This window comes from Mobula birostris, chromosome 21 (genome assembly GCF_030028105.1).
Source record: "Mobula birostris isolate sMobBir1 chromosome 21, sMobBir1.hap1, whole genome shotgun sequence".
NCBI lineage: Eukaryota > Metazoa > Chordata > Chondrichthyes > Myliobatiformes > Myliobatidae > Mobula > Mobula birostris.
This window is the reverse complement of record NC_092390.1, coordinates 49115886-49141299: the sequence shown is the minus strand read 5'-3', so window position 1 is coordinate 49141299 and position 25414 is coordinate 49115886. Positions and strand designations below refer to the sequence as shown.

Here is a 25414-nt window from a genome sequence, read left to right as displayed (position 1 = left end):
TTTATTGAGCTTGATATGTTTCACTGCCAACCTTTATAATAGCTCAAGGTTTTAAGCTATTTCTCCTTATGTAACAATTGAACCTTTCAACATCCTACTTGTACTGTGGTGAAATTGTATCCTGGAGCGGATAGAGTTCCTATAACAAAAGTTGTAATGCAAAGCTTTCTGTATCCAAATGTCTTATGAATATTTGTGCCTCATCCTTGGGGGAATGAGCAGATAAGAAAGAGCAATAATGGTTTTTTTGGTGGTAGATATCTTGGCTTGGGAATTCCGTTGCTATTGCACTCCAAATTAGGCAACAGAAAAGTAGAAAATGCAATCAGACAGGGAGGTTGACTGCCTCCTTTCTATAGAATGTAAATTACATTCTCTTAATCACATTCCATCACTGCCCTGTCAAATGTAAGTTATGATGGGGTGGCAATGGTTTGGAACATGGATGATGACTTATCTTCTGCTCCAATCCTTCCAGCCCTGGGGAGCCGCAGGAGAAACAAAGCTATTGTTCTTTCAGCAAAACTGGAAAGGTCGCTGAATCTCCATTTAAATGTTAACACAGAATTGAGCAGTGAAAATAAAGATTTCAGTTGTAAAATCTAACTGCAGGGCTGGTGCCTGGAGATTTCTTTACTTGCAGACTGCGATTCATATTTGAAATGCGTTTCTCAGCAGAGTGGCATTGGCAGACATCCTAAAATAAAACATATGCATTGAGGGCTCATGGCAGCTAGAAGCAGAGAAGGGATGGGTGGTGACTGTAGGGTTATTGAGTACAAGAAGTCACCTTGCCTTCATCTGTAAGTAATTTTCAGCTTGTAAATGCTGCATTCAATAATACCATATTAATTCAATCTCCCATTCTCACCACTCCTGGTACAATCCCCACTTTCATATCTTTATATTTAAAGTCTCAACTGCAAATGATGCATAATATTAGAGTTGTGTTCATGCTGTGAATTGATATCTTCTCTTGGGAAGAGGATTTTGTGATATAACTGAACAGTGATCCAGATTTCTACAGGCCTCTTGGAGCACGCCTGCCACAAAGGAGAACGTAACAGCAGCTAAAAACGCAAGGAACTTATTAGGAATATTGGTATGTAGGGAGAGTTGTAAAATCAGCCAGCTCCATCATTGGCACTAGCCTCCATTGTATCCAGGTGATCTTCAAGGACTGGTTCCTCAGAAAGGTGGTGTCCATATTAAGGACCCCCACCACCCAGGACATGCTGTCTTTTCATTGCTACCATCAGGTAGGAGGTACAGAAGCCTGGGCACACACACAGCAATTCAGGAACAGCTTCATCCCCTCTGCCATCCGATTTCTGAATGGACATTGAACCCTACCTTACTACTTTTTTTTATAAGACCATAAGATATAGGAGCAGAATCAGGCCATTCAGCCCATTGAGTCTACTCCACCATTTCATCATGGCTGATCCATTTCCCTCTCTATCCCAATCTCCTGCTTTCTCCCCTTATCTCTTCAGGCCCTGACCAATCAAGAATCTAGCAACCTCTGCCTTAAAAGTACATAAAGGCTTGGCCTCCACAGTTATCTGTGACAAAAAATTCTACAAATTCACCACTCTCTCACTAAAAAAATTCCTCTTCAACTCCGTTCGAAAGGGACTCCTTCCCTATTTCAAGGCTGTGCCCTCTGGTCTTAGACTCTCCCACCATAGGAAACATCCTCTTCACATCCACTCTCTCAAGGCCTTTCACCTTTTGATTGGTTTCAATGAGGTCGCTCCTCATTCTTCTGAATTCCGCGAATAAAGGCTCAGAGCCATCAAACACTCTTCATATGATAAGCTATTCAATCATGGAATCATTTCCATGAAGCTCCTTCGAGCCTTTTCCATTTTCAGACTCAACCTGCATATTAACCTTTCGGAAATGCTGCACAAGGACACCCAAGTCCCTTTTGCACCTCAATCTTGTTGTATTTTCTCCCCATTTAGAAAACAGTCCACACGTTAATTTCTTCTACCAAATTGCATAACCATTCACTTCCTAACATTGTATTCCATCTGCCATTTCTTTGCCCATTCTCCTAATCTGTCTAAGTAGTTCTGTAGCCTCTCTACTTCCTCAAAACTCCCTGTCCCTTCACATCATCTGCAATCTTTGCCGACATGCCATCAATTCTATCATCCAAGTCATTGACATATAATGTAAAAAGTATCAGTCCTGATACAGACCCCTGTGGAAAAATATTCTCTATTTTGTGCACTACTTATTTAATTTAGATATTTAATATATATATATATTTGCTTATTGTAATTCAGTTTTCTTTTTCTCTCTATTATCATGTGTTGAATTGTATTGCTGCTGCAAAGTTAATACATTTCACAACATATGCCGATGATATTAAACCTGATTCTGATTCTGAATTGCTCTCTATTTCACTTTCATGAAACTTTGAATAGCTAGAATGTTCATGCCCAGCATTAATGAGGTTCTGACCAAAGGATAAGCATTATAATGCAAGATCTTCATGGCCCGGGGAGGAATCTGCTGGTAGGCTGATATATGGAGTGAATAAAGCAGTAAAGGTTTACTGGTTGGCAAATATGTGATTCATCTTCGGATGGATGAAAGATATGTAGATCAAAGATTGTACAGCGCGTTCAGCTATGTTATGAGGTACTACAGAAATGAAGTCATTATTTTCTTTACAGGAGCTTTTGTCTGGTGGTTTTAAAATCCTTTTTATAAGTGGCTTGTGGGCACTGGTCTCATGATGCACAAAACAGCTTGAAGTTTGTCCTTCTTGTCTTTTCAGTTGGTCTTCCGTGTCATGATTGTTCTAAAATATTTAATTACAGAGAGCCTCCTAATTAACAGCATATTCACTGGACAGGTCAACAGCAAAATTTGCTGATGAACTTATTGTTTGACCCTCTGGATACTGCTCATTAATTTGGCAATTTCCTTACATTTCTGTTCTTGATAATCCTGTACATCTTTAAAAGATTGAAATATCTTTTTTTTGGCTGTGATTGCATCCACCGTCACATTGGATTACATGTCAAATTTTCTGCAGTTGTCTATTGATCTGGTTCAATCATTTATTCAAATATTTACCGCAAGTATGTTTTTTGTCAATTTTAGAGATATACAAATGCAGCAACAAATTGCTTATTATTTTTGCGAAAATGCCATTGTTTCGTAATACTTCTAAATGTCACTAGACACGAGTATTTTCAATATAATTCTGAATCAGATTTACCATTCAAAGTATATTTATTAGCAAAGTATGTATATAGAATACAACTCTGAGATTTGTTCTCCTGCGTGCAGCCACGAGACGAGGAAACACCATGGAACTAGACTCCAGAAACACATGCGACAAAATCTCAAAGTCCCTCCACAGCCTCACCGATCAATCCTCGCAACATGGATCCCTGCACTTTCCTCTGACAGCAGCTAGCGAGAGGGAGGGATTGACCAGTCAAACACAGGCAGGTGGCGTCAAACACCTGCCTGTCCTCCCCTCTCATCAAGCGGAGAGAAGCAATGGAGTTGATCATGAGCTTGCACCCGGGTCTCCAGGCTTTCAGGCATCCAGGCTCCACACGTGGTTCCAAACTTCACTGAACTCCCTCAGAGACAGCAAAGCAGAAGGTCACTCAATTGGCCCTAGAGCACACCATTGAAATGTAAATCACAGGTTCCAACCACACACGGCTTAGTAGCTGAATCATATTTGAAAGAAGTAAAAGAGGTAATTTCATGAACTGTCAGCAGGACGTCACCATTGACTGCATTGTTCACTGGCACCATCATGTATGTTGTGTTACAGAAGGTGATTGATAAGAAATATTAAGTTAGCGGCCCTACAGTGCTTTTGTTTGTCTTTGAATTCTGTATGCAATGGGTAGTCTGCAGATGGCCAAATCCTTTAGCACAGAGGCACTGTATGTAACTTAATGCAAATTGGTTCAGTAATGCTTTAGCATTTTATCTACTGATTGTTAATTTTTGCTTTTGTGTAACAATGTACTGTTTACATTCTTTCTATTCCAAAAAATGTGATTGTCCCCTTGAGTAGTTTGGAAGACAATGAGAACTTACATGATGAAAAGAGCAGCATTGCCTTTATTTTAAAACATATTAATGGTAATTCCTGTTTAAATTAGAAATGTTATTGGTAATAATGATTAATGTTAATGAATTTGATTTTATTAAGATTAGTTTTTTGTCCAGTGACAGTGTAACGCCCTTTGTTTTTCTACCTTCATCCAATTCATGAGTTGCCCATGAGGATGTTTCTGCAGATGCTGTTTCAAACTGGGCTGATATAAGGCTCTTGATACTGAACGGGGACTCAATCCAAGTTGCATGCCATCTTGGACAATGTCGCCCATCCACTACATAATGTACTGGGTGGGCACAGGAGTACATTCAGCCAGAGACTCATTCCACCGAGATGCAGCACAGAGCGTCCTAGGAAGTCATTCCTGCCTGTGGCCGTCAAACTTTACAACTCCTCCCTTGGAGGGTCAGACACCCTGAGCCAATAGGCTGGTCCTGGACTTATTTACTGGCATAATTTACATATTACTATTTAATTATTTATGGTTTTATTACTTTTTAATTATTTATGGTGCCACTGTAACGAAAACCGATTCCTCCAGGATCAATAAAGTATGACTATGACTATGACTATCGGCCTCCAATGAACCCATGAGCAGGTGCTCCAAAATTGCAGACCAGTGTGTTTTTAATGACGTTAAACAAAATGCTTCTCAAAGTTGAGATGTACCTTGAAGACTTTTGTTGGACTTGTGTCCATTGTGTTCTAAATTTTACAAGCATGCAAGAAGTATGAAAAAAACAACTGTACTGAAGTGTTAAACAGTTTTAAAAAGGGTGGCGATTATTCTGGAGTTAGGGTATGTAGCAAATATTAACTTCTCCAGCAACCAATCTTCAGCTCTGATCAATAGTTTTCTTGGAGCTGTAGACTAGACGATTGCAAAGCGGACAATGCCGATTACTTTCATTTTGGGTGTCAGAAGTGTGTGTGTGAAGATGTGTGAAAACTGTGTGTAATTCGAAAGGATAGATTGTAGATACATTGTAATTATCAAATTGTCCCGCTGTTCCCTTTAATCTTTAGCATATAAAAATGTCATGTAATATTGGGTCCAGCGGGCCTCTTCCTCCAAGTATGCCTCAATATGATTCCTGCTGTTTCTTTTTGTTGAATAAAATACTGCTATATCCACTGGGTTCAGTGTCTCTCCAGTAACATTGTTCATGTTAGTACAGAAATCATCACCATCATTTTGCGCAGTGTCAAATGACATAGGCGATCATGGTCTCGTGGCCATGATTGTTTGTGGCAAATTTTTCTACAGAAATAGTTTGCTATTGCCTTCCTCTGGCAAGTGTCTTTACAAGACGGGTAGCCCCAGTCATTATCAATACTCTTCAGAGATTGTCTGCCTGGCACCAGTTGAAGCATAACCAGGACTTGCATCAGCTGCTCATACGACCATCCACCACTGCTCCCATGACTTCATGTGACCCTGAAGGGGGGCTAAGCAGGTGCTACGCCTTGCCTTAGGGTGACTTGTGGGCTGGCGGAGGGAAGGAGTACCTTACACCTCCTTTGGTATAGTCATATCTCCATCCTACCACCCAGTGGAGATCTTGAGTGGTTAAATACCCCCACCACCCAGGACGTACCTTATTCTCATTGCTACCATCAGGGAGGAGGTACAAGATCCTGAAGGTGCACACTCAAGTTCCTAATGTTCCTCAAGTTCCTAGTGAAGTAGCTTCCACTACTTATAATGTGCCTCAATGGTGTGCAACTCTAACGGCCTCTGACAACCAAGTCTAACTCTTGGCCTTCATTTGTAGCTTAGCTGCTAGGCCTGGTGGAACTGTTTCTACTGACAACAGAAGGGGCAAAGGCGGACCACTGGCACCTCAAAACCAGTTGCCTCAGGCAGGTGGGGGTTGTCAGCCTTGAACGGCAGCCCGCCGAGGAGAAGCAAAACTCTGATTTTAAACCTCCGCTGCCCTATGGCCATACCCACCCATGGGAAAGGCTTAGGTAATAAACCCCGAGGAAGAATTCTGGAGCCGGGGTCCCTAAGGCAGTTTGATGTTGTTTACAATTTCACTCTGGTAACCTCTGCGACGACACTGGTGCCAAGCTGTATCAGTGCTTGCCCTTCGGTTGGACTACATCAGTGACGTGGGGAGGGGGAACCTGCTGCATGGGCAACAGCCTGTTCTTCAAATCTTCCTGTCCAGGTTTGCACCCTGGAGAGGACACAGTCCACCAGGGGCACAAACTCATGATCCCCTGGGTACAACAGCTGCCTACTACTACTATACTTACCATAATTCACAGTTGTTTTTCTCTCTTTTATCATATATTGCATTGTGCTGCTACCACAAAGTTAACAGATATCACAACATTCCGATTCTGATATAATTATAACTAATTTGAAGTAAATTAGAAAAGATTACGTTGGATGCATCTGAACACGTTAATGGTCTCCTCTTGGTCTTAATGTTGATTGAATTTACATTTTCAACATGGTTTTCTTAAAGCAAGTTTAAGAAGTTGAGAAATAGAAACAGAAAATGTAGGGAATGCTCATCAATTCACACAGAGAGAAAATAATAGAGCTTCTCAGGTTGAAAAGCTGCGAAGAATCTTAATTTATGTTCAGTGCAAAAACATTTATTTTGGTTAAAAAAAAATGATAAGTTTATAGTTCAGCATAATGAGCATAGTTTGCCCTGAAGTTGTTGACTGCATAGTGATAACACTGGCTCAGATTTCCAGCAAAAACATAGGTTATTGGCCAAAAATTAATTATGCGATGGCATTGAGCACATGGAGATAAATGGGGCCCATGTTCTGTCCAGAGGGTGTTGTATATAGACCCTTCACCTGCGATGCTATTGCTACACTATGTGCTGGCAAATACACTGTCATTCAGAGAGATCTTACAGCAGTGACAATGAGGCGTCATGGAAATTAGAGAAAATGTGGGAGGAGAGACACAGTGTTCTTCTTTTTATCTGGACCCTCACACTCCTGGACAATTTCCCAGAGGCACAGCTTGATTTAAGTCTGATTAAGGCAGAAATGATTGCAGCTCGCACCTCACAAATGACCTTCAAAATGGTCTTCAGTATCACTTGATCACTGCCGGGAGGACCACTGACTGATTATCCACACTGATGACCATAGCAATGAGGTAGCAAGGTGCTGCATGCAAAACAGCTTATTTGCATTTCATTCCTGAAACCTGCTTAATGTGCCCTGAGTTTGCTTCCTTAGGTCATAGCATTTCCCCCAAAGCTACATCTTTTGTCAGTATTAGGGAAATGCACGATGCACAACCGATGAAATCATTAGCTGTGATACTGATTTCAGGCAAATATTAATCACTGTAAAAGGAATGGCACTCAAAAGTGCAATTTTGCAATCAGTGCTCTGTGCTGGCATGGTCTAAAAAAATGGGAAGCAATCTGCACGCATTGTTTTACACATGTATGATGGAGTTTTCTCCCATTGACTGGATGTGCCGTCCTCCATGCTCGACACAATCCCAGTAAAAGGAACTTGCTTGCTTCCACACAATCCACCATCTTAAACAATTATTCACATGGCCTCTGTTGCAACAGTGTGTAGTTACCTATGAAATGCACTGCAATTAGTCACCTCGGCTTTATTAACAACGCTCTGAAATCCATCCAAGTGTACAACAGCAGCAACACGTTGGAACACCAGAACTGTGGTTTCCCTTCCAAGTCACATATCACCCAGACTTGAAATTATATGTTCCTTCCTCAGTCACCTCCAGGTAGAAACCCTGAAATTCTCTAGCATGATGCTATTACAGCTCAGGGCGTTCCAGAGTTCAAAGCTAAATTCCAGTAGGTGTGGTTTTCCTTGGGAGTTCCAGTTTCCTCCTACAGTCTAAAGATGTACTGATTAATAGGTTAATTGGCCATTGAAAGTTGTCCTGTGATTAGGCTGGTGTTAAATCAATGGGTTACTGGGCAGTGTGGCACATTGGGCTGCACGGGACTGTTCTATGTTATACCTCTAAATAAAATATATTTGGGACAGGCTTCAGCAGAAGAACTAAGGAGTTTCAAGATGACGGCTCCCATCATCTTGGCCAATGATGTTCATATTCTGAAAAGTGAATAAATGAAGTTGGATGTCCTCCTTCTTCAAAGAAATGGGCTTCCCTTCCTCCACCATCAACGTTGTCCTCAACTGCATTTCTTCCATTTTGCGTACGTCACCCTCACCCCATCCTCCCGCCACCCCACCAGGGATAGGATTCCTCTTGTCCTCACCAACCACCCCACCAGCATCTGTGTCTCCGTAAATTCTGTCATCTCCAGTGGGATCCCACTACCAAGCACATCTTTCCCTCCCTACCACTTTCTGCTTTCCCCAGGGATCGCACCCTACATGACTCCCTTGTCCATTCATTCCTCCCCACTGATCCTGGCACTTATCCTTGCAAGTGAGACAAGTATTACTTCTCTGTGGATTGTCACTTTGTCGTGGTGGAGAAGCTTGTGTGGTCCTGAGATCCTGAGAGCAATGCCGCCTGCAGCTATGCTCCTGGTAGGGTCACCCATGGCGGTAAGGTCGAGGGTGAGGTCCCTGACAAGGAACAATCCAACCAAGACCTCAACAGTGGAACAGGTGGACGAAGTTACTTCGAACTCAACGGTTGTGAAGGCGGATGAAGGCTGCAACAAATCCATCAGCTCCAATCGTCGTGGTTTCCATGCCATTGGAATCGGTTGGTTGATTTGTGAAGTATCGTGTGCTTCTTGGAGTACAACGTCAAGTACACGTTAAACAAATACATGCACAGGCGTCTTCACTCTGTGGGCCACTTCTTCAGAACGAAGACCATCATCTCAACCTCGAGGGATAGCCACGACGACGTCTCCTGCCCCTACACTTCCTCCCTCACTGCCATTCAGGACCCCAAACAGTCCTTCCAGGTGAGGTGACATTTCTCCGGCGAGTCTGTTGGGGCCATCTACTGTATTCAGGGCTCCTGGTGTGGCCTCCTGTGTATCAGGGAGACTCGATGCAGATTGAGAGACCACTTCGCCGAGCACCTACACTCTATCTGCCAGAAAAAGCGGGATCTCCCAGTGGCCAGTCATTCTAATTGCACTTCCCATTCCCATTCCCGATGAGACCAAGCTGAGCTTGGAGGAGCAACAACTTATATTCCGTCTGGGTAGCCTCCAACCTGATGGCATGAACACATTTCTCAATCTTCTGGTAATGCCCCACCTCCCCTCTCCTTCACTATTCATCATTCCCATTTCCCTCCCTCACCTTATCTCCCTACCTATCACCTCCCTCTGGTGCTCCTCTCCCTTTTCTTTCTTCCATGGCCTTCTATCCTCTCCTATCAAATTCCCTCCTCCAGCTCAGTATCTCTTTCACCAATCAACTTTCCAACTCTTTACTTCACCCCCACCCCCTCCTGGTTTTTCCTATCACCTTGTGGTTCTTCTTTCCCTCCCCACACCTCCTTATTCTGACTCATTTTGTAGCTCAGAAGGGTAGGACAAGGAAGAGGAGGGCAGTTGTGATAGGGGACTCGATAGTAAGGGGGTCAGATAGGCGATTCTGTGGACGCAGTCCAGAGACCCGGATGGTAGTTTGCCTCCCTGGTGCCAGGGTCCGGGATATTTCTGATCGTGTCCAAGATATCCTGAAGTGGGAGGGTGAGGAGCCAGAGGCCGTGGTACATATAGGTACCAATGACATAGGTAGGAAAAGGGATGAGGTCCTGAAAGGAGAATATAGGGAGCTAGGAAGGGAGTTGAGAAAAAGGACCGCAAAGGTAGTAATCTCGGGATTACTGCCTGTGCCACGCGACAGTGAGAGTAGGAATGCGATGAGGTGGAGGATAAATGCGTGGCTGAGGGATTGGAGCAGGGGGCAGGGATTCAAGTTTTTGGATCATTGGGACCTCTTTTGGCGCAGGCGTGACCTGTACAAAAAGGACAGGTTACACTTGAATCCTAGGGGGACCAATATCCTGGCAGGGAGATTAGCGAGGGCTACTGAGGTGACTTTAAACCAGAATGGTTGGGGGGTGGGAATCAAATTAAAGAGGCTAGGCGTGAGGCAGTTAGTTCACAACAGGGGGATGGGAACCGGTGCAGAGAGACAGAGGGGTGTAAAGTGAGGGTAGAAGCAAAAAGTACTAAGGAGAAAAGTAAAAGTGGCAGGCTGACAAATCCAGGGCAAGCATTAAAAAGGGCCACTTTTCAACATAATTGTATAAGGGCTAAGAAGGTTGTAAAAGAGCGCCTGAAGGCTTTGTGTGTCAATGCAAGGAGCATTCGTAATAAGGTGGATGAATTGAAAGTGCAGATTGTTATTAATGATTATGATATAGTTGGGATCACAGAGACATGGCTCCAGGGTGACCAAGGATGGGAGCTCAACGTTCAGGGATATTCAATATTCAGGAGGGATAGACATGAAGGAGGGGGAGGTGGGGTGGCGATGCTGGTTAAAGAAGAGATTAACGCAATAGAAAGGAAGGACATAAGCCGGGAAGATGTGGAATCGATATGGGTAGAGCTGCGTAACACTAAGGGGCAGAAGACGCCGGTGGGAGTTGTGTACAGGCCACCTAACAGTAGTAGTGAGGTCGGAGATGGTATTAAACAGGAAATTAGAAATGTGTGCAATAAAGGAACAGCAGTTATAATGGGTGACTTCAATCTACACGTAGATTGGGTGAACCAAATTGGTAAAGGTGCTGAGGAAGAGGATTTCTTGGAATGTAAGCGGGATGGTTTTTTGAACCAACATGTTGAGGAACCAACTAGAGAGCAGGCTATTCTAGACTGGGTTTTGAGCAATGAGGAAGGGTTAATTAGCAATCTTGTCGTGAGAGGCCCCTTGGGTGAGGGTGACCATAATATGGTGGAATTCTTCATTAAGATGGAGAGTGACATAGTTAATTCAGAAACAAAGGTTCTGAACTTAAAGAGGGGTAACTTTGAAGGTATGAAACGTGAATTAGCTAAGATAGACTGGCAAATGACACTTAAAGGATTGACGGTGGATATGCAATGGCAAGCATTTAAAGGTTGCATGGATGAACTACAACAATTGTTCATCCCAGTTTGGCAAAAGAATAAATCAAGGAAGGTAGTGCACCCGTGGCTGACAAGAGAAATTAGGGATAGTATCAATTCCAAAGAAGAAGCATACAAATTAGCCAGAGAAAGTGGCTCACCTGAGGACTGGGAGAAATTCAGAGTTCAGCAGAGGAGGACAAAGGGCTTAATTAGGAAGGGGAATAAAGATTATGAGAGAAAACTGGCAGGGAGCATAAAAACTGACTGTAAAAGCTTTTATAGATATGTAAAAAGGAAAAGACTGTTAAAGACAAATGTAGGTCCCCTGCAGACAGAAACAGGTGAATTGATTATGGGGAGCAAGGACATGGCAGACCAATTGAATAATTACTTTGGTTCTGTCTTCACTAAGGAGGACATAAATAATCTTCCAGAAATAGTAGGGGACAGAGGGTCCAGTGAGATGGAGGAACTGAGCGAAATACATGTTAGTAGGGAAGTGGTGTTAGGTAAATTGAAGGGATTGAAGGCAGATAAATCCCCAGGGCCAGATGGTCTGCATCCTAGAGTGCTTAAAGAAGTAGCCAAGAAATAGTGGATGCATTAGTGATAATTTTTCAAAACTCGTTAGATTCTGGACTAGTTCCTGAGGATTGGAGGGTGGCTAATGTAACCCCACTTTTTAAAAAAGGAGGGAGAGAGAAACCGGGGAATTATAGACCGGTTAGCCTAACGTCGGTGGTGGGGAAACTGCTGGAGTCAGTTATCAAAGATGTGATAACAGCACATTTGGAAAGCGGTGAAATCATCGGACAAAGGCAGCATGGATTTGTGAAAGGAAAATCATGTCTGACGAATCTCATAGAATTTTTTGAGGATGTAACTAGTAGAGTGGATAGGGGAGAATCAGTGGATGTGGTATATTTGGATTTTCAAAAGGCTTTTGACAAGGTCCCACACAGGAGATTAGTGTGCAAACTTAGAGCACACGGTATTGGGGGTAAGGTATTGATGTGGATGGAGAATTGGTTAGCAGACAGGAAGCAAAGAGTGGGAATAAACGGGACCTTTTCAGAATGGCAGGCGGTGACTAGTGGGGTACCGCAAGGCTCGGTGCTGGGACCCCAGTTGTTTACAATATATATTAATGACTTGGATGAGGGAATTAAATGCAGCATCTCCAAGTTTGCGGATGACACGAAGCTGGGTGGCAGTGTTAGCTGTGAGGAGGATGCTAAGAGGATGCAGAGTGACTTGGATTTGTTGGGTGAGTGGCAAATTCATGGCAGATGCAATTTAATGTGGATAAATGTGAAGTTATCCACTTTGGTGGCAAAAATAGGAAAACAGATTATTATCTGAATGGTGGCCGATTAGGAAAAGGGGAGGTGCAACAAGACCTAGGTGTCATTATACACCAGTCATTGAAAGTGGGCATGCAGGTACAGCAGGCGGTGAAAAAGGCGAATGGTATGCTGGCATTTATAGCGAGAGGATCCGAGTACAGGAGCAGGGAGGTACTACTGCAGTTGTACAAGGCCTTGGTGAGACCACACCTGGAGTATTGTGCGCAGTTTTGGTCCCCTAATCTGAGGAAAGACATCCTTGCCATAGAGGGAGTACAAAGAAGGTTCACCAGATTGATTCCTGGGATGGCAGGACTTTCATATGAAGAAAGACTGGATGAACTGGGCTTGTACTAGTTGGAATTTAGAAGATTGAGGGGGGATCTAATTGAAACGTATGAGATCCTAAAGGGATTGGACAGGCTAGATGCAGGAAGATTGTTCCCGATGTTGGGGAAGTCCAGAACAAGGGGTCACAGTTTGAGGATAATGGGGATGCCTTTTAGGACCGAGATTAGGAAAAACTTCTTCACACAGAGAATGGTGAATCTGTGGAATTCTCTGCCACAGGAAACAGTTGAGGCCAGTTCATTGGTTATATTTAAGAGGGAGTTAGATATGGCCCTTGTGACTACGGGGATCAGGGGGTATGGAGGGAAGGCTGGGGCGGTGTTCTGAGTTGGATGATCAGCCATGATCATAATAAATGGCGGTGCAGGCTCGAAGGGACGAATGGCCTACTCCTGCACCTATTTTCTATGTTTCTATTTTTTTTTCTAGTCCCGTTGAAGGGTTTCGGCTCGAAACGTCGACTGTACACTTTTCCATAGATGCTGCCCAGTCTGCTGAGTTCCTCCAGCATTTTGTGTGCGTTTTTTTGGATTACAGCATCTGCAGATTTTCTCTTGTCAGAAATAAAATCTCAGCTCTTCTGTATTTGATTTATACCTTTGGCTAGGAATTGCCCTTTATTTTGCTGTGTGTTCCAATAGACAGATTACTTTGGATCTCGCTCATTGCTCAAATTCACCCACCTGCATAAAGCTGGGCAAAGCAGCCCTATTTTGTGACCAAGAGTTTTGCCTAGACTTCTGGTGTTCTAACTAAAATCTGTGAAGATTTTAATCGGTATAGAAGCAGAATTACTTGTTTTACTGTGATCATATTTAAGTAGGGTATCTTAAAGCTTTCTAAAAGATCGAATTGTTAATTTTTCTGGATAACTTGAAGTTAAGGGAAAATGAGAGAGTATTAATTCCTGAGGAATAATTCCCAAGATCAGCTTTTTTTTGGTGGGATGCAGTTTATAAATTTCAAAATATTTGGTTCCTTTTTTGTCTCTAGCACCCCTTTACCAGAATGTTAAAATTGGAAAAAATACCAAATAATAAGACCATAAGACAAAGGAGCAGAAATAGGCCATTCAGCCCATCGAGTCTGCTCCGCCATTTTATCATGAGCTGATCCATTTTTTCCTATTTAGTCCCACTCCCCTGCCTTCTCACCATAACCTTTGATGCCCTGGCTACTCAGATACGTATCAATCTCTGCCTTAAATACACCCAATGACTTGGCCTCCACTGCTGCCCGTGGCAACAAATTCCATAGATTCATCACCCTCTGACTAAAAAAATTTCTTCGCATTTCTGTTCTGAATGGGCGCCCTTCAATCCTTAAGTCATGCCCTCTCGTACTAGACTCCCCCATCATGGGAAACTTTGCCACATCCACTCTGTCCATGCCTTTTAACATTCGAAATGTTTCTATGAGTTCTCCCCTCATTCTTCTAAATTCCAAGGAATACAGTCCAAGAGCAGACAAACGTTCCTCTTATGTTAAACAATATTTCTTGAATAGAACTATTTCATACTGAAGGAGAGATTTATGGAATATCTGTTTATTATTTCTGATTATTTTTACATACTGTAAGTTATAATTGATTACATATAATTCTGTTTGGGCACCGGGACTTCCAGGTGGCCAAACATTTTAATTCTGATTCCCATTCCTTTTCCAACACGTCAATCCATGGCCTCCTCTTTTGCTGAGATGAAGCCACCCTTAAGCTGGAGAAACAACACCTTATATTCCATCTGGATACCCTCTAACCTGATGGCATGAATGTCAATTTCTCCTTCCAGTGAATGAGTTTCCTCTCCTCTTCCCCTATTCCCTATTCTGACCTTTCACTTCTTCTTACCTGCCTATGACTGCCCCCTGGTTCCCCTCCTCCTTCCTTTTCTCCTATGGTCCACTCTCCTCACCTACCAGATTCCTTCTTCTTCACTCTTTCAACTTTCATACTCATCTGGCTTCACCGATCACCTTCCAGCCCGCCTACCTCCACTCCCCACACCTTTCTATTCGGGCAACTACCCCCTTCCTTCTCAGTCCTGAAGAAGGGTCTTGGCCTGAAAAGTCAACCGTTTATTCATTTCCACAGATGCTGCCTGACCTACTGAATTCCTGCAGCATTTTGGTGTGCATTGTTTCTATTCTTTAGTTTGTTGAACTTTCCGATGTTATATGGAGACATTAAGGCATGACAATGTACACAATAACTAATGACACAAAGGCAATTGTCTGAACACAGAATTTAGTGAATAATGGACAGTTCACAAGCATAACCTTGAATCAATGGCAAAGGAAAACAAATTGCAGAAATGTTTCCCTGTAAAACCTAAAACATACAACTAACTTGAACAAGCTTAAATGGAATGTTACATACATTTCATTTAAAAAATACGAGATTGGAGTGGCTAGCTGACCTTCTAGTATATGTAAATGCTACAAAAATGTGTGTATAGTTTAATCAATAAACTACATCAGGCACTAATAACAAGTTTGGACTTCTTAAAAATCATTTTACAAAATGGTTTACCTGAAGAAGGAAACAATGCAGTAATTGAATTTTTATGAATTCTGTGAATCAGTCCAATTTGTGCGAATTCCTCATTTTAATCTGATTTTTGTTTTAATTCCTGCTGTTTAAGAGTAATAGCACATTGTTTATTGGTGCCCTAGTAACTGTAGAGCAAATGCATTTATTCTGCTAAGCTGCAATTAGGCAGAATGTTTTCACTGAAAATTATCACAATTATGACACTCAGAGTTTTTCCTTTAAGAAATTTCAGTTATTGTAAAAGTGTCTACCACAGTGCACTGCATTGTAATAAATATTCAACATAAATTAATAATTTACACGTACCTGAGCAAGTACAAAGCACCATAAGGAGCCACAGCACCAAAAATAGGAGCTCAGAGTCCCTTTATCTGTACACAAAATATGTTGAGCACCATCTAATTTGATCACAACCTTTGGTGGTGTGAGTTTATCTCTTATTTACAGTATAAGGTTGCATTTCAAACAGTTGGTTCAGTCACTATTAGCCCATGCAGCAAATAAAATGCCTAATCATGTGGGTTCATAAGTCACTCAGAGATTTAACAGATATTATGTCTGCTGTCATACAATCCTAACACGATGAATGGCTCCGATCATATAGCACAGAGGCATTATATCCACATGATGACTTGTTTACACAGTAAAGGCACTGTCAAGTTTCAGTGCTTTGACTGTCTAAATGATTTGCTCTGATGTCATTAAGAATCGAATAAAATGCATTTTTAGTATGGGTTACGATATAACAACCAGAGATGGGATACAATGAAGCTATTACAGCACATTGCTAAGATGCATTGTGGTACCATGAAATACTACTGGTACTGGGAGGCAGGACCACTTCCATGGTATAAAAAACATTGATGTTCTATGTTCTAGGCATTTCTCAATTAGACACATTAGCAGTTATTTCCTCTTCCACTAATTAGGCTGAGAAGAACAGTTTGGCCGCCACCTATATTTTATGAGACTTTGCCCATGCCAGTCGAGAAATATGGGCACAAATATGGATATATGGCAGGAACATTCCTACTCGCAATGCTGGTTAAAAAGAGGATTAAGTCTGTTTAGAATTCTTATATAGTGCAAACATGTTTGGTCAGTTGCTGGCAGATAAACTTCTCTCATTCAATATCAACAACGCCGATTCACATTGTGTTGTTGAGGCTTCTTGGGAGCTGGTCTGAAAGAGAAAAAAATAAAGATAATGAGTAAACAAAGGTGTTCAACAAGTCCTGCAATGTCAAGAAAACACAGATCCTCGGTGGCCTGATGTCCCAATCAAACTCTTCTTCATGTCACTGCTTTGCTTATCTCCAGAATCCATCTACACCTCTAACTATTAAATGCTGGCACATATGGCTATCTGTCGCTGTTCTGTCATCTGTCCTGCCTCTCTCCCTACTGCCTGTTACACCGCTGGTGTTTAGGGCAGCAATGAAATTTCTCCATCCCTGGTTGTGTTCAGGGCTTCCTTCATCGTGTCAGTAGCTCAGTTTTCGCTACTGTCAGTCATTCAAGTTCTGGTGGGGACTCAGGAATACCATCGCACTCAGATGTAGAAGGATTCTTCATTGCTGTTTCTGTAATCATTTTGTTTTACCAATCAGGGTCGTTAGCCCTGAACTGAACCCTTGAATCTGGAGGACCAGTGGACAACTTTTAGAGTGGCCTCTACCCTTTGACCTGTTGGGCATGAATGACCCTACCAAGAGCCAAAGCATAAAGCCCTTACTCCAGCCAACGTAGCTCTCTGGGCCATTGAGGCACGCAAGCCTCCAAACCATGACAAGGTTGTGGTCCTCTTGGAGGTGTCTTGCCTCTACTATCTTTGTTTTGGTTTAGGTGATCAAATGTCTTCAGGTATAACTGACTGTATCTAAACTTGAGTTCTTCCAAGGTTGAGGGCAATCAAGATGTCACGTATGATGAATCATTTCTCTTGTAATGCTTGAAAAAGTATAAATGTAGGCGGTACTATTTTCAATATCCGTATCTTCAAAGGAAGAAACATTTTGGTAAAAATTAAGCAATTTATATAAAATGTAATGTGAGTAAACCCAATCTAATTTCATAGCTACACATACAAAATCCTGGGTCTCGGCTTGAAACGTCGACTGTACTCTTTTCCATAGATGCTGCCTGGCCGGCTGAGTTCCTCCAGCATTTTGTGTGGATTGATTGGATTTCCAGCAGCTGCAGATTTTCTCTTGTTTCTAATTTCATAGCCACTGTAATCAAGATTAGCCTTGAAGATTTGTCCAAAAGGACGAAAGGAATAGATCCCAGAGCTTACTTTGTTGAGGTAATACATCATATTGAAATCTCATACTCATGGATGAGGATGCAAATATATTGGGTCCCAACAGATGACACCATCTGTCCTTACAAGATGAGTTACACACAAGAACGCAAGAAAATAGGACAGGAGTAGATCACTTTGCCATCAAGCCTGCTCCATCATTCAGTATGACCGTGGCTGACCTACTTCTCCTCTGTGCTGGGTGTCCGTAGCCTTCAATTCCTTGATCTTTCAGAAATATATCTACCCCCATTTTAAATCCGTCTGTTGATCTGGATCCATAACTGTAACAAAACTTCCCTATTTCTAACTGCCAGCCTTCTATACCAAAAAAAAGCCAATATAACATTTCCTTTCTTAATCACTAGCTTTAGCTGTCTGGTCATTTCGTTTTGTGATTCATATCAAAGAACACAGAATCCACTTCATTGAAGGCTCCTTTCAATTTGTATGGCACCTTGTCAAATGCCTTCTGGAAGTCCGAAACACCATATCTAAAGATTCCCCTCGACCTACTCTGCTCACAAGAGTGGGAAGTGGAACTCAACACATTGGAAGCTTTGTCTTCTCCATAATTAGTTGTGAATGGGGTACTTACAGAGGTCAATATAGCAGGAAAAGGAAGAATACCAGCATAAGAAAGACAGTGACTGAACTTCAGAAGAAACACCTGAATTTTCTGTCTCACTCTGCACTCTTTACTTTTTTCACCTATCAAGTTATTCATGAAGATCAGACTTAAACATTAATGAAGCAAAAAGTGAAAGGTTTGGGTGTCAATTTGCATCTTCCACTGACAGAGTTGTGTGAGTTCACTGCACACCACTCAATGCTCAGTCTTTCCTGGAGCAGGTTCCCATGTCCCGCCTTCCTCCAGGATGTCTGCTCCTGGCTGATCGATGAAGGTCAGCTCAGCTGCAGCCCCAGGACTGGCTAAAGCAAGCAAAGTTTTGAGCCGAGACATCGACTGTTTATTCTCCTCCACAGTTGCTGCCTGACCTGCTGAGCTCCTCCAGCATTTCGTGTTTGTTGCTTTATTCCCTTTTATGTTTCGTTTTGCTCATCGTCAAGTAAAAATTAATGCTTCCATAAATAACTTACCTAACTGGTCTGATCTGGATCTCAGGGTTCTGAATGGAGGCATGCAGTTGAACTGGCCGGTTAACAGGGTTTGCTGGCAGAGGTTTCTGTGGCGGACTACGTTTAGATGGCCCCTGTGTTTAGCATGAGAAACAAAATGTGGTTTGTACTGATTTGAAACAATCTGGTAAACCAGTTAGAACAGCAAATAAATGTCCATAATGCTCCCCAGAATACCAGAATTCCAGATGTCAAAGAAATGGAGGAACTGGAGAGATGTACTCATAACTGTCAAAGGTAACAGAAGTGGGGTATGGTTGGACTGTGGAGTAATTTGAAGATAACATAACAGATTTAAGCAGGGAACACACATCAAAGTTGCTGGTGAACGCAGCAGGCCAGACATCATCTCTAGGAAGAGGTACAGTCAACATTTCAGCCGAGACCCTTCGTCAGGACTAACTGAAAGAAGAGCTAGTATTTCTTACTAGCTCTTCTTTCAGTTAGTCCTGATGAAGGGTCTCGGCCGAAGCATCGACTGCACCTCTTCCTAGAGATGCTGCCTGGCCTGCTGCGTTCACCAGCAACTTTGACGTGTGTTGCTTGAATTTCCAGCATCTGCAGAATTCCTGTTGTTTGAGATTTAAGCAGGACATTAACTTATGTCAGCAAGCAGAAGGTGAAGGATAAACGTGATTTAGTGCAAATTTGAATATGGGCAGCAGATTTTTGATTAAGTTCAAGTTTACGGAGAATGGATGGTGGGAAGATTAACTAGAGGATAGAATAATTGATGTATGTTTGTCAGCTGCAGATGTGTGGGGCTAGGACTGGAGATGGCACATATTACAGAGATGAATGTGGACACCTTTATGATGAAGAGAAGCTCAGGGTATCAAGGTACTGTACTGTTAGTTCAGCCAGCAGGAGGGATGATTATGGCCTGTGGCACAATTTGTGTAGGGCAACTCAGGCTTAATACCATCTTAAATATCTCAGTTTTACAATTATGCAATCAAAGAGGGCTAATTACTTAAAAAAATCTGTTGTAGAGTCATTTGTTTGGCAAATGGTGACAATTCCAGATACAGTGCATTGTTGGACTTTCACTAATAGAAATGAAAGATAATGATAGGTTTTCTGCTGACTAACAAATGTAATTGGGAGTGTACATTACTTAGAATGCAGAAAAATGTTCTATTTACTATTCACTTCCAACGTGTTATCATACTTAATAACAATAATAGCTTCATTCATAATAGCAAGTAATAACCTTTTATTACTTTGGCTTAACAGTAAATATTTAGCATATACAATCAGGCAAATTAAAAAAACTGGTAATCACACACAGAAGTCGGCAGGCCTTCTCCTTCCCTAATGACAGTAACTCTAATATCAATAAAAATTATGAAAGAGCAATTCAGATTTACTGTTTAAGCAGCAGTTCATAAGATGGTAATTTTTATTTTTATTTTATTTATTAAGATATAATGTGCTACGCTGCCTAGCAACCCCCAATTTAACCTAAGCCTAATCATGGGATAATCTACAATGACCAATTATCCTACCAGCTGGTATGTCTTGGGACTGTGGGAGGAAACCAGAGCACCCAGAGGAAACCCATGCAGTCACAGGGAGAACGTACAAACTCCTTACCGGCAGCGGCAGGAATTGAACCCGGGTCACCTGTACGGTAAAGTGTTGTGCTAACCACTACACTCCTGTGTCGCCCTGAAAAAGTTCTCACTTTTTGTGCGCTGTTATATAAGTGTATCTCCAAGACCTAGTGCTTTTGTTTTAAATGTCCAGTATTTATAATGAAAGAGGCTGGAAACAATCAACAGGTGAGACAACATTTGCAGAAAGAGAGACAACAATTACCCTGCCGTGAAAGGACATCTGAAGTAAAACATTCATTTGGTTTCTCTTTCCATGGATGCTGTCTGACCTGCTGAGTAACTCCAGCACTTTCTGTTTTCAGGTTTGATTCTAGTTCCAGTGTAACACCCTGGGAAAGGTTTCACTGCTAATGTAATGGTCTTTCTGTAGAAGCAGTGTTTGGGTTACGGCTAGAGATAACGGGTGCTTTGGAATGTGAGCCATCCAATGAGGGGAGTGTGTTTTCGTGCTGTGGGCCTGATACCGAGGTGATCTGGGCCCTTTGTTCGGTGGGAGACGGAGAGAGATGATGCCAGAAAGGAGAGGTTGTAGACACCAGAAAGGAGTGGACTTTGAATGGGGCCAGGATTCGACGGAGGATCAGCAAAAGGGAAACAGTGAGCTCCAACCTGTGCACATTAGACCTTTTCTTTTAGTTTTTCTTTACTAATCCTTTAGTCAAATTAAGAGTTATAAAGCTAAATTGTTTAATTGCATATTGTGTGCTGTCTGTTATTTGGTGGTATTGATCTGTAACAGGGTAACACACCACACAGCATCCACACAAACAGGAAGTTTTGCATCTCAACTTCACACCTCAAGTCAAGTCACTTTTTATTGTCATTTCAACCATAACTGCTGGTACAGAACATAGTAAAAATGAGACAATATTTTCCAGGACCATGGTGCTACATGAAACAATACAAAAACTACACTGAACTACGTAAGAAAAAACACAAAAACTACACTAGACTACAGACTTATCCAGGACTGCATAAAGTGCACAAAACAGTGCAGGCACTGCAATAAATAATTAACAAGACAGTAGGCACAGTAGAGGGTATAGTAGGTTGGTGGCGAGCCAGGCTCTGGGTATTGAGGAGTCTGATGGCTTGGGGGAAGAAACTGTTACATAGTCTGGTCGTGAGAGCCCGAATGCTTCGGTGCCTTTTTCCAGATGGCAGGAGGGAGAAGAGATTGTCTTTGGCGGAGTCAGAGATTGTCTTCCCCAGACTTACTCAGCCGATAGCACCTGAGGGTTACACCAGCATTTGCACACTTTCTCTTAGTATAAACTAAATCACCTTAGGCTTTTCAGGGATGTTCAAGTACTTTATGACACTACTTTAAGTGCCATCCTAACAATTAGAATGGGAAAGCTAATATTTTGATTGTAAAATGACATGTCAATATTTCTTACGATATTTGCATTTAAAAGCCAGCGGGGTGGAATATTTTAATTTATGTTGCTCTGTCACCTCCTGATGTTTCAATTTATATTTTGTGTAAAAGATGCAAAAGATAACAGAGTCAATAAAGTATCTTTATCAGCATTACTGTCTTCCATAAAGTTTCTCTTTCTCATAAATTTGCTTTTATGTTGTAATTTGTGGTGGCTTTTAACGTGTGAGTGCCTGCCAGTTCTAGCTGGATTGCTGAATCCTGACAATTCAGTTTTTATCTTGTATTCAGCTGTGTGAGACACGGAAGTAGAATTTCAACACAGCTGGAGAGGTACAGAATTGTACGGTCTTTTGGCCCGGCTCATTTGTGATGGACCATGATGCCCACCTATGGTAATCTAATTTGCCTGCATTAGGCCTGTATCCCTCTTTCCTACTTTCTAATCTAAGTATCTGCCCTTTAAATATTGCAATTGTATCTGCCTTTACTACTTCCTCTGAGAGTTTGTTCTACTGTCTCCTGAGAGAAAAAATTATCCCTCAGATCTGCTCCTTCTTCCCTCACACCTTAAATCTACACTCGCTGGTTTTAGACACCCCTATCCCCAGGAAAAAAAGACTCTTATCTCTTTATGCCCATCATAATGTTATACTTCTATAAGGCTATTTATCAGCCTCCAATGTTCCGGAGAGAATAAACATACCCTCCCAATCTCTTGAAGAAAAGTCTTTATTCCAGGCATCATCCTGGTGAATCTCTTCTGCAATCGTACTCTTTCCAATGTCAGTACATCCTTCCTTAGTGTGCTGACCAGATCTTACTTATTTATTGAGATACAGCACAGATTGGACCCTTCCGAGCCTTCTAGCTGCGCAGGCAGCAATCCCCAGGTTTAATCTCAGCCTAATCAAGGGTACAATTTACAATGACCAATTGACCTACCAGCCGCCACGTCTTTGGACTGTATGAGGAAACCAGAGCCCCCGGAGGAAACCTATGTGGTCATGGGGAGAATGTACGAACTCCTTACAGGCAGTGGCAGGAATTGAACCCAGGTCACTGATGTCGTAATGCATTGTGCTAACGTTACACAATACTCCAACTGCAGATGGACTAATGATTTGCACAGCTTCTGTGCGTCATACCAATTCTTATTCTCAATGCTTGAGCCTAAAGCTTAATTCTATTTTCACTACCCTATCCACTTCTGTTACCATTAACAGGGAGCTAAACAATCGCACCTAATGTCGCTCTGTACATCAACAGGTCCCTGAGGATGTTGACATTTATGTTCTGAGTATTTGATGTCCCAAATTACATTACCTCACACTTTACAGTATTAAGTTCTGCCACTGCTCTGCCCAGCTTTCCAAATGATCTATGTCCTGCTGTAACCTTTTGCAACCTTCTTTGCTACTCACTGCTCCACCAGTGTTGATGTCATCTGCAAGTTAACCAATCAGACCACTGACATTCACTTCCAAGTTATTTATATAATGACAAACATCCATAATTCCAACATCAGTCCCTGCGGTGCACCACTAGTTACAGATATCCAGTCAGACAAACACCCATCCACCACTACTCTCTGTTTACTCTCATAAAGCCAGTTTTTAGCATCCAGTTTGGACATCTTGGACTGACATTTCAGCCTGAGTCAACGATTTGGGCTCAGACCCCTCCTGTTGAAGGGTCTTGGCCCGAAGCATCGACTATTTATTCCTTTTCGTAGACGCTGCCTGATTTACTGATTCCTTGCCTGTTTTATCTTGGATCCCATCTGCGGACCGAGTACGACTTTGTCAAAGCCTCTTGCTCTGTTCCTAAGTTCCAACACATCTACTGCTCGGCCTTTCTTAGCTACCTCCACAAAGCACTCAGTTGGATTTATGAGATAGGATTTCCCTGCCAAAGCCAAGTTGACACCTCCTGATCAGTCCCTGCCGTTCCAAGTGAACTTAAATCCTGTCCCTTCAAATTTTTCCAGTAATTTCCTTACTATTGATGGAAGGTTCATCGACCTATAATTTCATGATTTATCTCTAATGACCTTTATCAATAAGAGGATATTAGCTGTCCTGCAGTTTTCTGGTATCTCACCCATAGCTAACAAAGTGGCCAAAATCTCCATGTGCCTAGTAACATCCTCTCTTGCTTCCCATAGCATCCTGAGATAGGTCCTGCCATGGGAATTTATTTACTTATTACAGACAATATTACAGACATTTTGTGGCATACATATATTTTAGAATGTGACAGTAGCCCTCCCCTACCTCTCCACCTTCTCCTAGTGAAGTATTCATTTAGGATCCCATTCATATCTCTGGCTCCACCTATAGAATTCCTGATAGGTGCCTGAAGGGATCAATTCCTTCCCCAGCTACTCTCTTGCTTCAGATATTATTGAAAAAAGTTGTTGGGATTCTCCTTAATCCTGGTTGCCAAAGCCATTCACGTCATCTTTCTGCCCTCCTAAGTTGTTTTGTTCACTTTAACATCTGAAAATGCTAAGCCTCTCAAAGTCCAACCCTATGTCCCTGTTGTGAGAGGTGGAAATGAGTAAGGCCGGCCAAAACGGCTCTGGTGAAGCTCTGTAGGCCAATCCCCTGTACGGTGGATACAATAGATTACAGAAACATTAATGAACTCCAACCATATCATCGACTTTGGACGATGGAGACAGGAGGTCATCAATGCCTTTGCTCACTAGGAGCTAAGGGCCCAAGAAGAAGAAGAAAAATATTAAAGGATTCACAGTACAAAATGCCCATGCCTGAAACATGCTTCCTTTTATTTCAGTAGTTTGCTCTTAAGCTTTAAAAAAACTAAATTTGCAAAACGATTCCTTAATTAGTTAACCAAAGGTAACCTTTAAGTCAAAGGAGCCCCATTTAAATCTAATTAAAATTCATTTCAGATTTCCTCCCGATTAAAGAAGCAAAGCAGCTCACAGTAAGAGTTCTAGCAGCCTTCTTTGCCTGCCATCTTGTCCCTTTCTTTGCCTGAACGATAAATATTTCAACATCACTCAACACACTCACAGTAAAATGATGTTTCATATTTTCTCTGCTTTCAGGCTTTTATTTCTAGCCCTCTCAAATCTTACCGTAGCTTAAAAGAAAACAGAAGAAACAACTGGTAGGAAAAGACTTGATGTATAATTTTAAAGCATTAAGGATATGCTGGCATTGGATTTCTATGAGCTCTCCAAGCCAAAATAGAAACGGGTTATCATGTGTTTGGAATCGTGGTTAAAGATTTATGAAGCTTCCCTGTTTAATAATTCTGGGGCATATTTAGCATGAAATCCAGAATCAAGAGGCACTATTTTATCGCTAGAGAAATATTAGTTCAGTGAATCCATTTAATTGGAAAACTTATTTTTTATGTGTACTTCTGATGGAATCTTCCATTCTAGAAAAGAATCTTATGAAAAACAATATGAATATTATCATATTGCATGTTTTTCATATTTCTCATAACATTCTGCCCGTAAAGTGCTCTCCAGTTCATTCCCATCAAACCAATTTCCTCCCTGACAGATCCTCCCCAGGTTTCAGCAGGCTCTATTCTGGTAAACTCTTT

At 41.9% G+C, this 25414-nt stretch overlaps 1 protein-coding gene across 2 annotated transcripts in view; it reads right to left on the bottom strand.

The window, feature by feature from the left end:
- Nucleotides 1-14488: 14488 nt before the first annotated feature.
- LOC140185772 (disintegrin and metalloproteinase domain-containing protein 12-like) overlaps nucleotides 14489-25414 on the bottom strand; it is a 397254-nt gene continuing 386328 nt past the window's right edge. For both annotated transcript variants that reach the window (XM_072239412.1, XM_072239413.1), the window contains exons 22-23: nucleotides 18788-18900; nucleotides 14489-16567 (exon numbers count right to left, since the gene is read on the bottom strand). In XM_072239412.1, coding sequence (XP_072095513.1) covers nucleotides 16519-16567; nucleotides 18788-18900 — 162 coding nt within the window. In that variant the 3' untranslated portion in view covers nucleotides 14489-16518. The remainder of the gene's footprint in view (nucleotides 16568-18787; nucleotides 18901-25414) is intronic.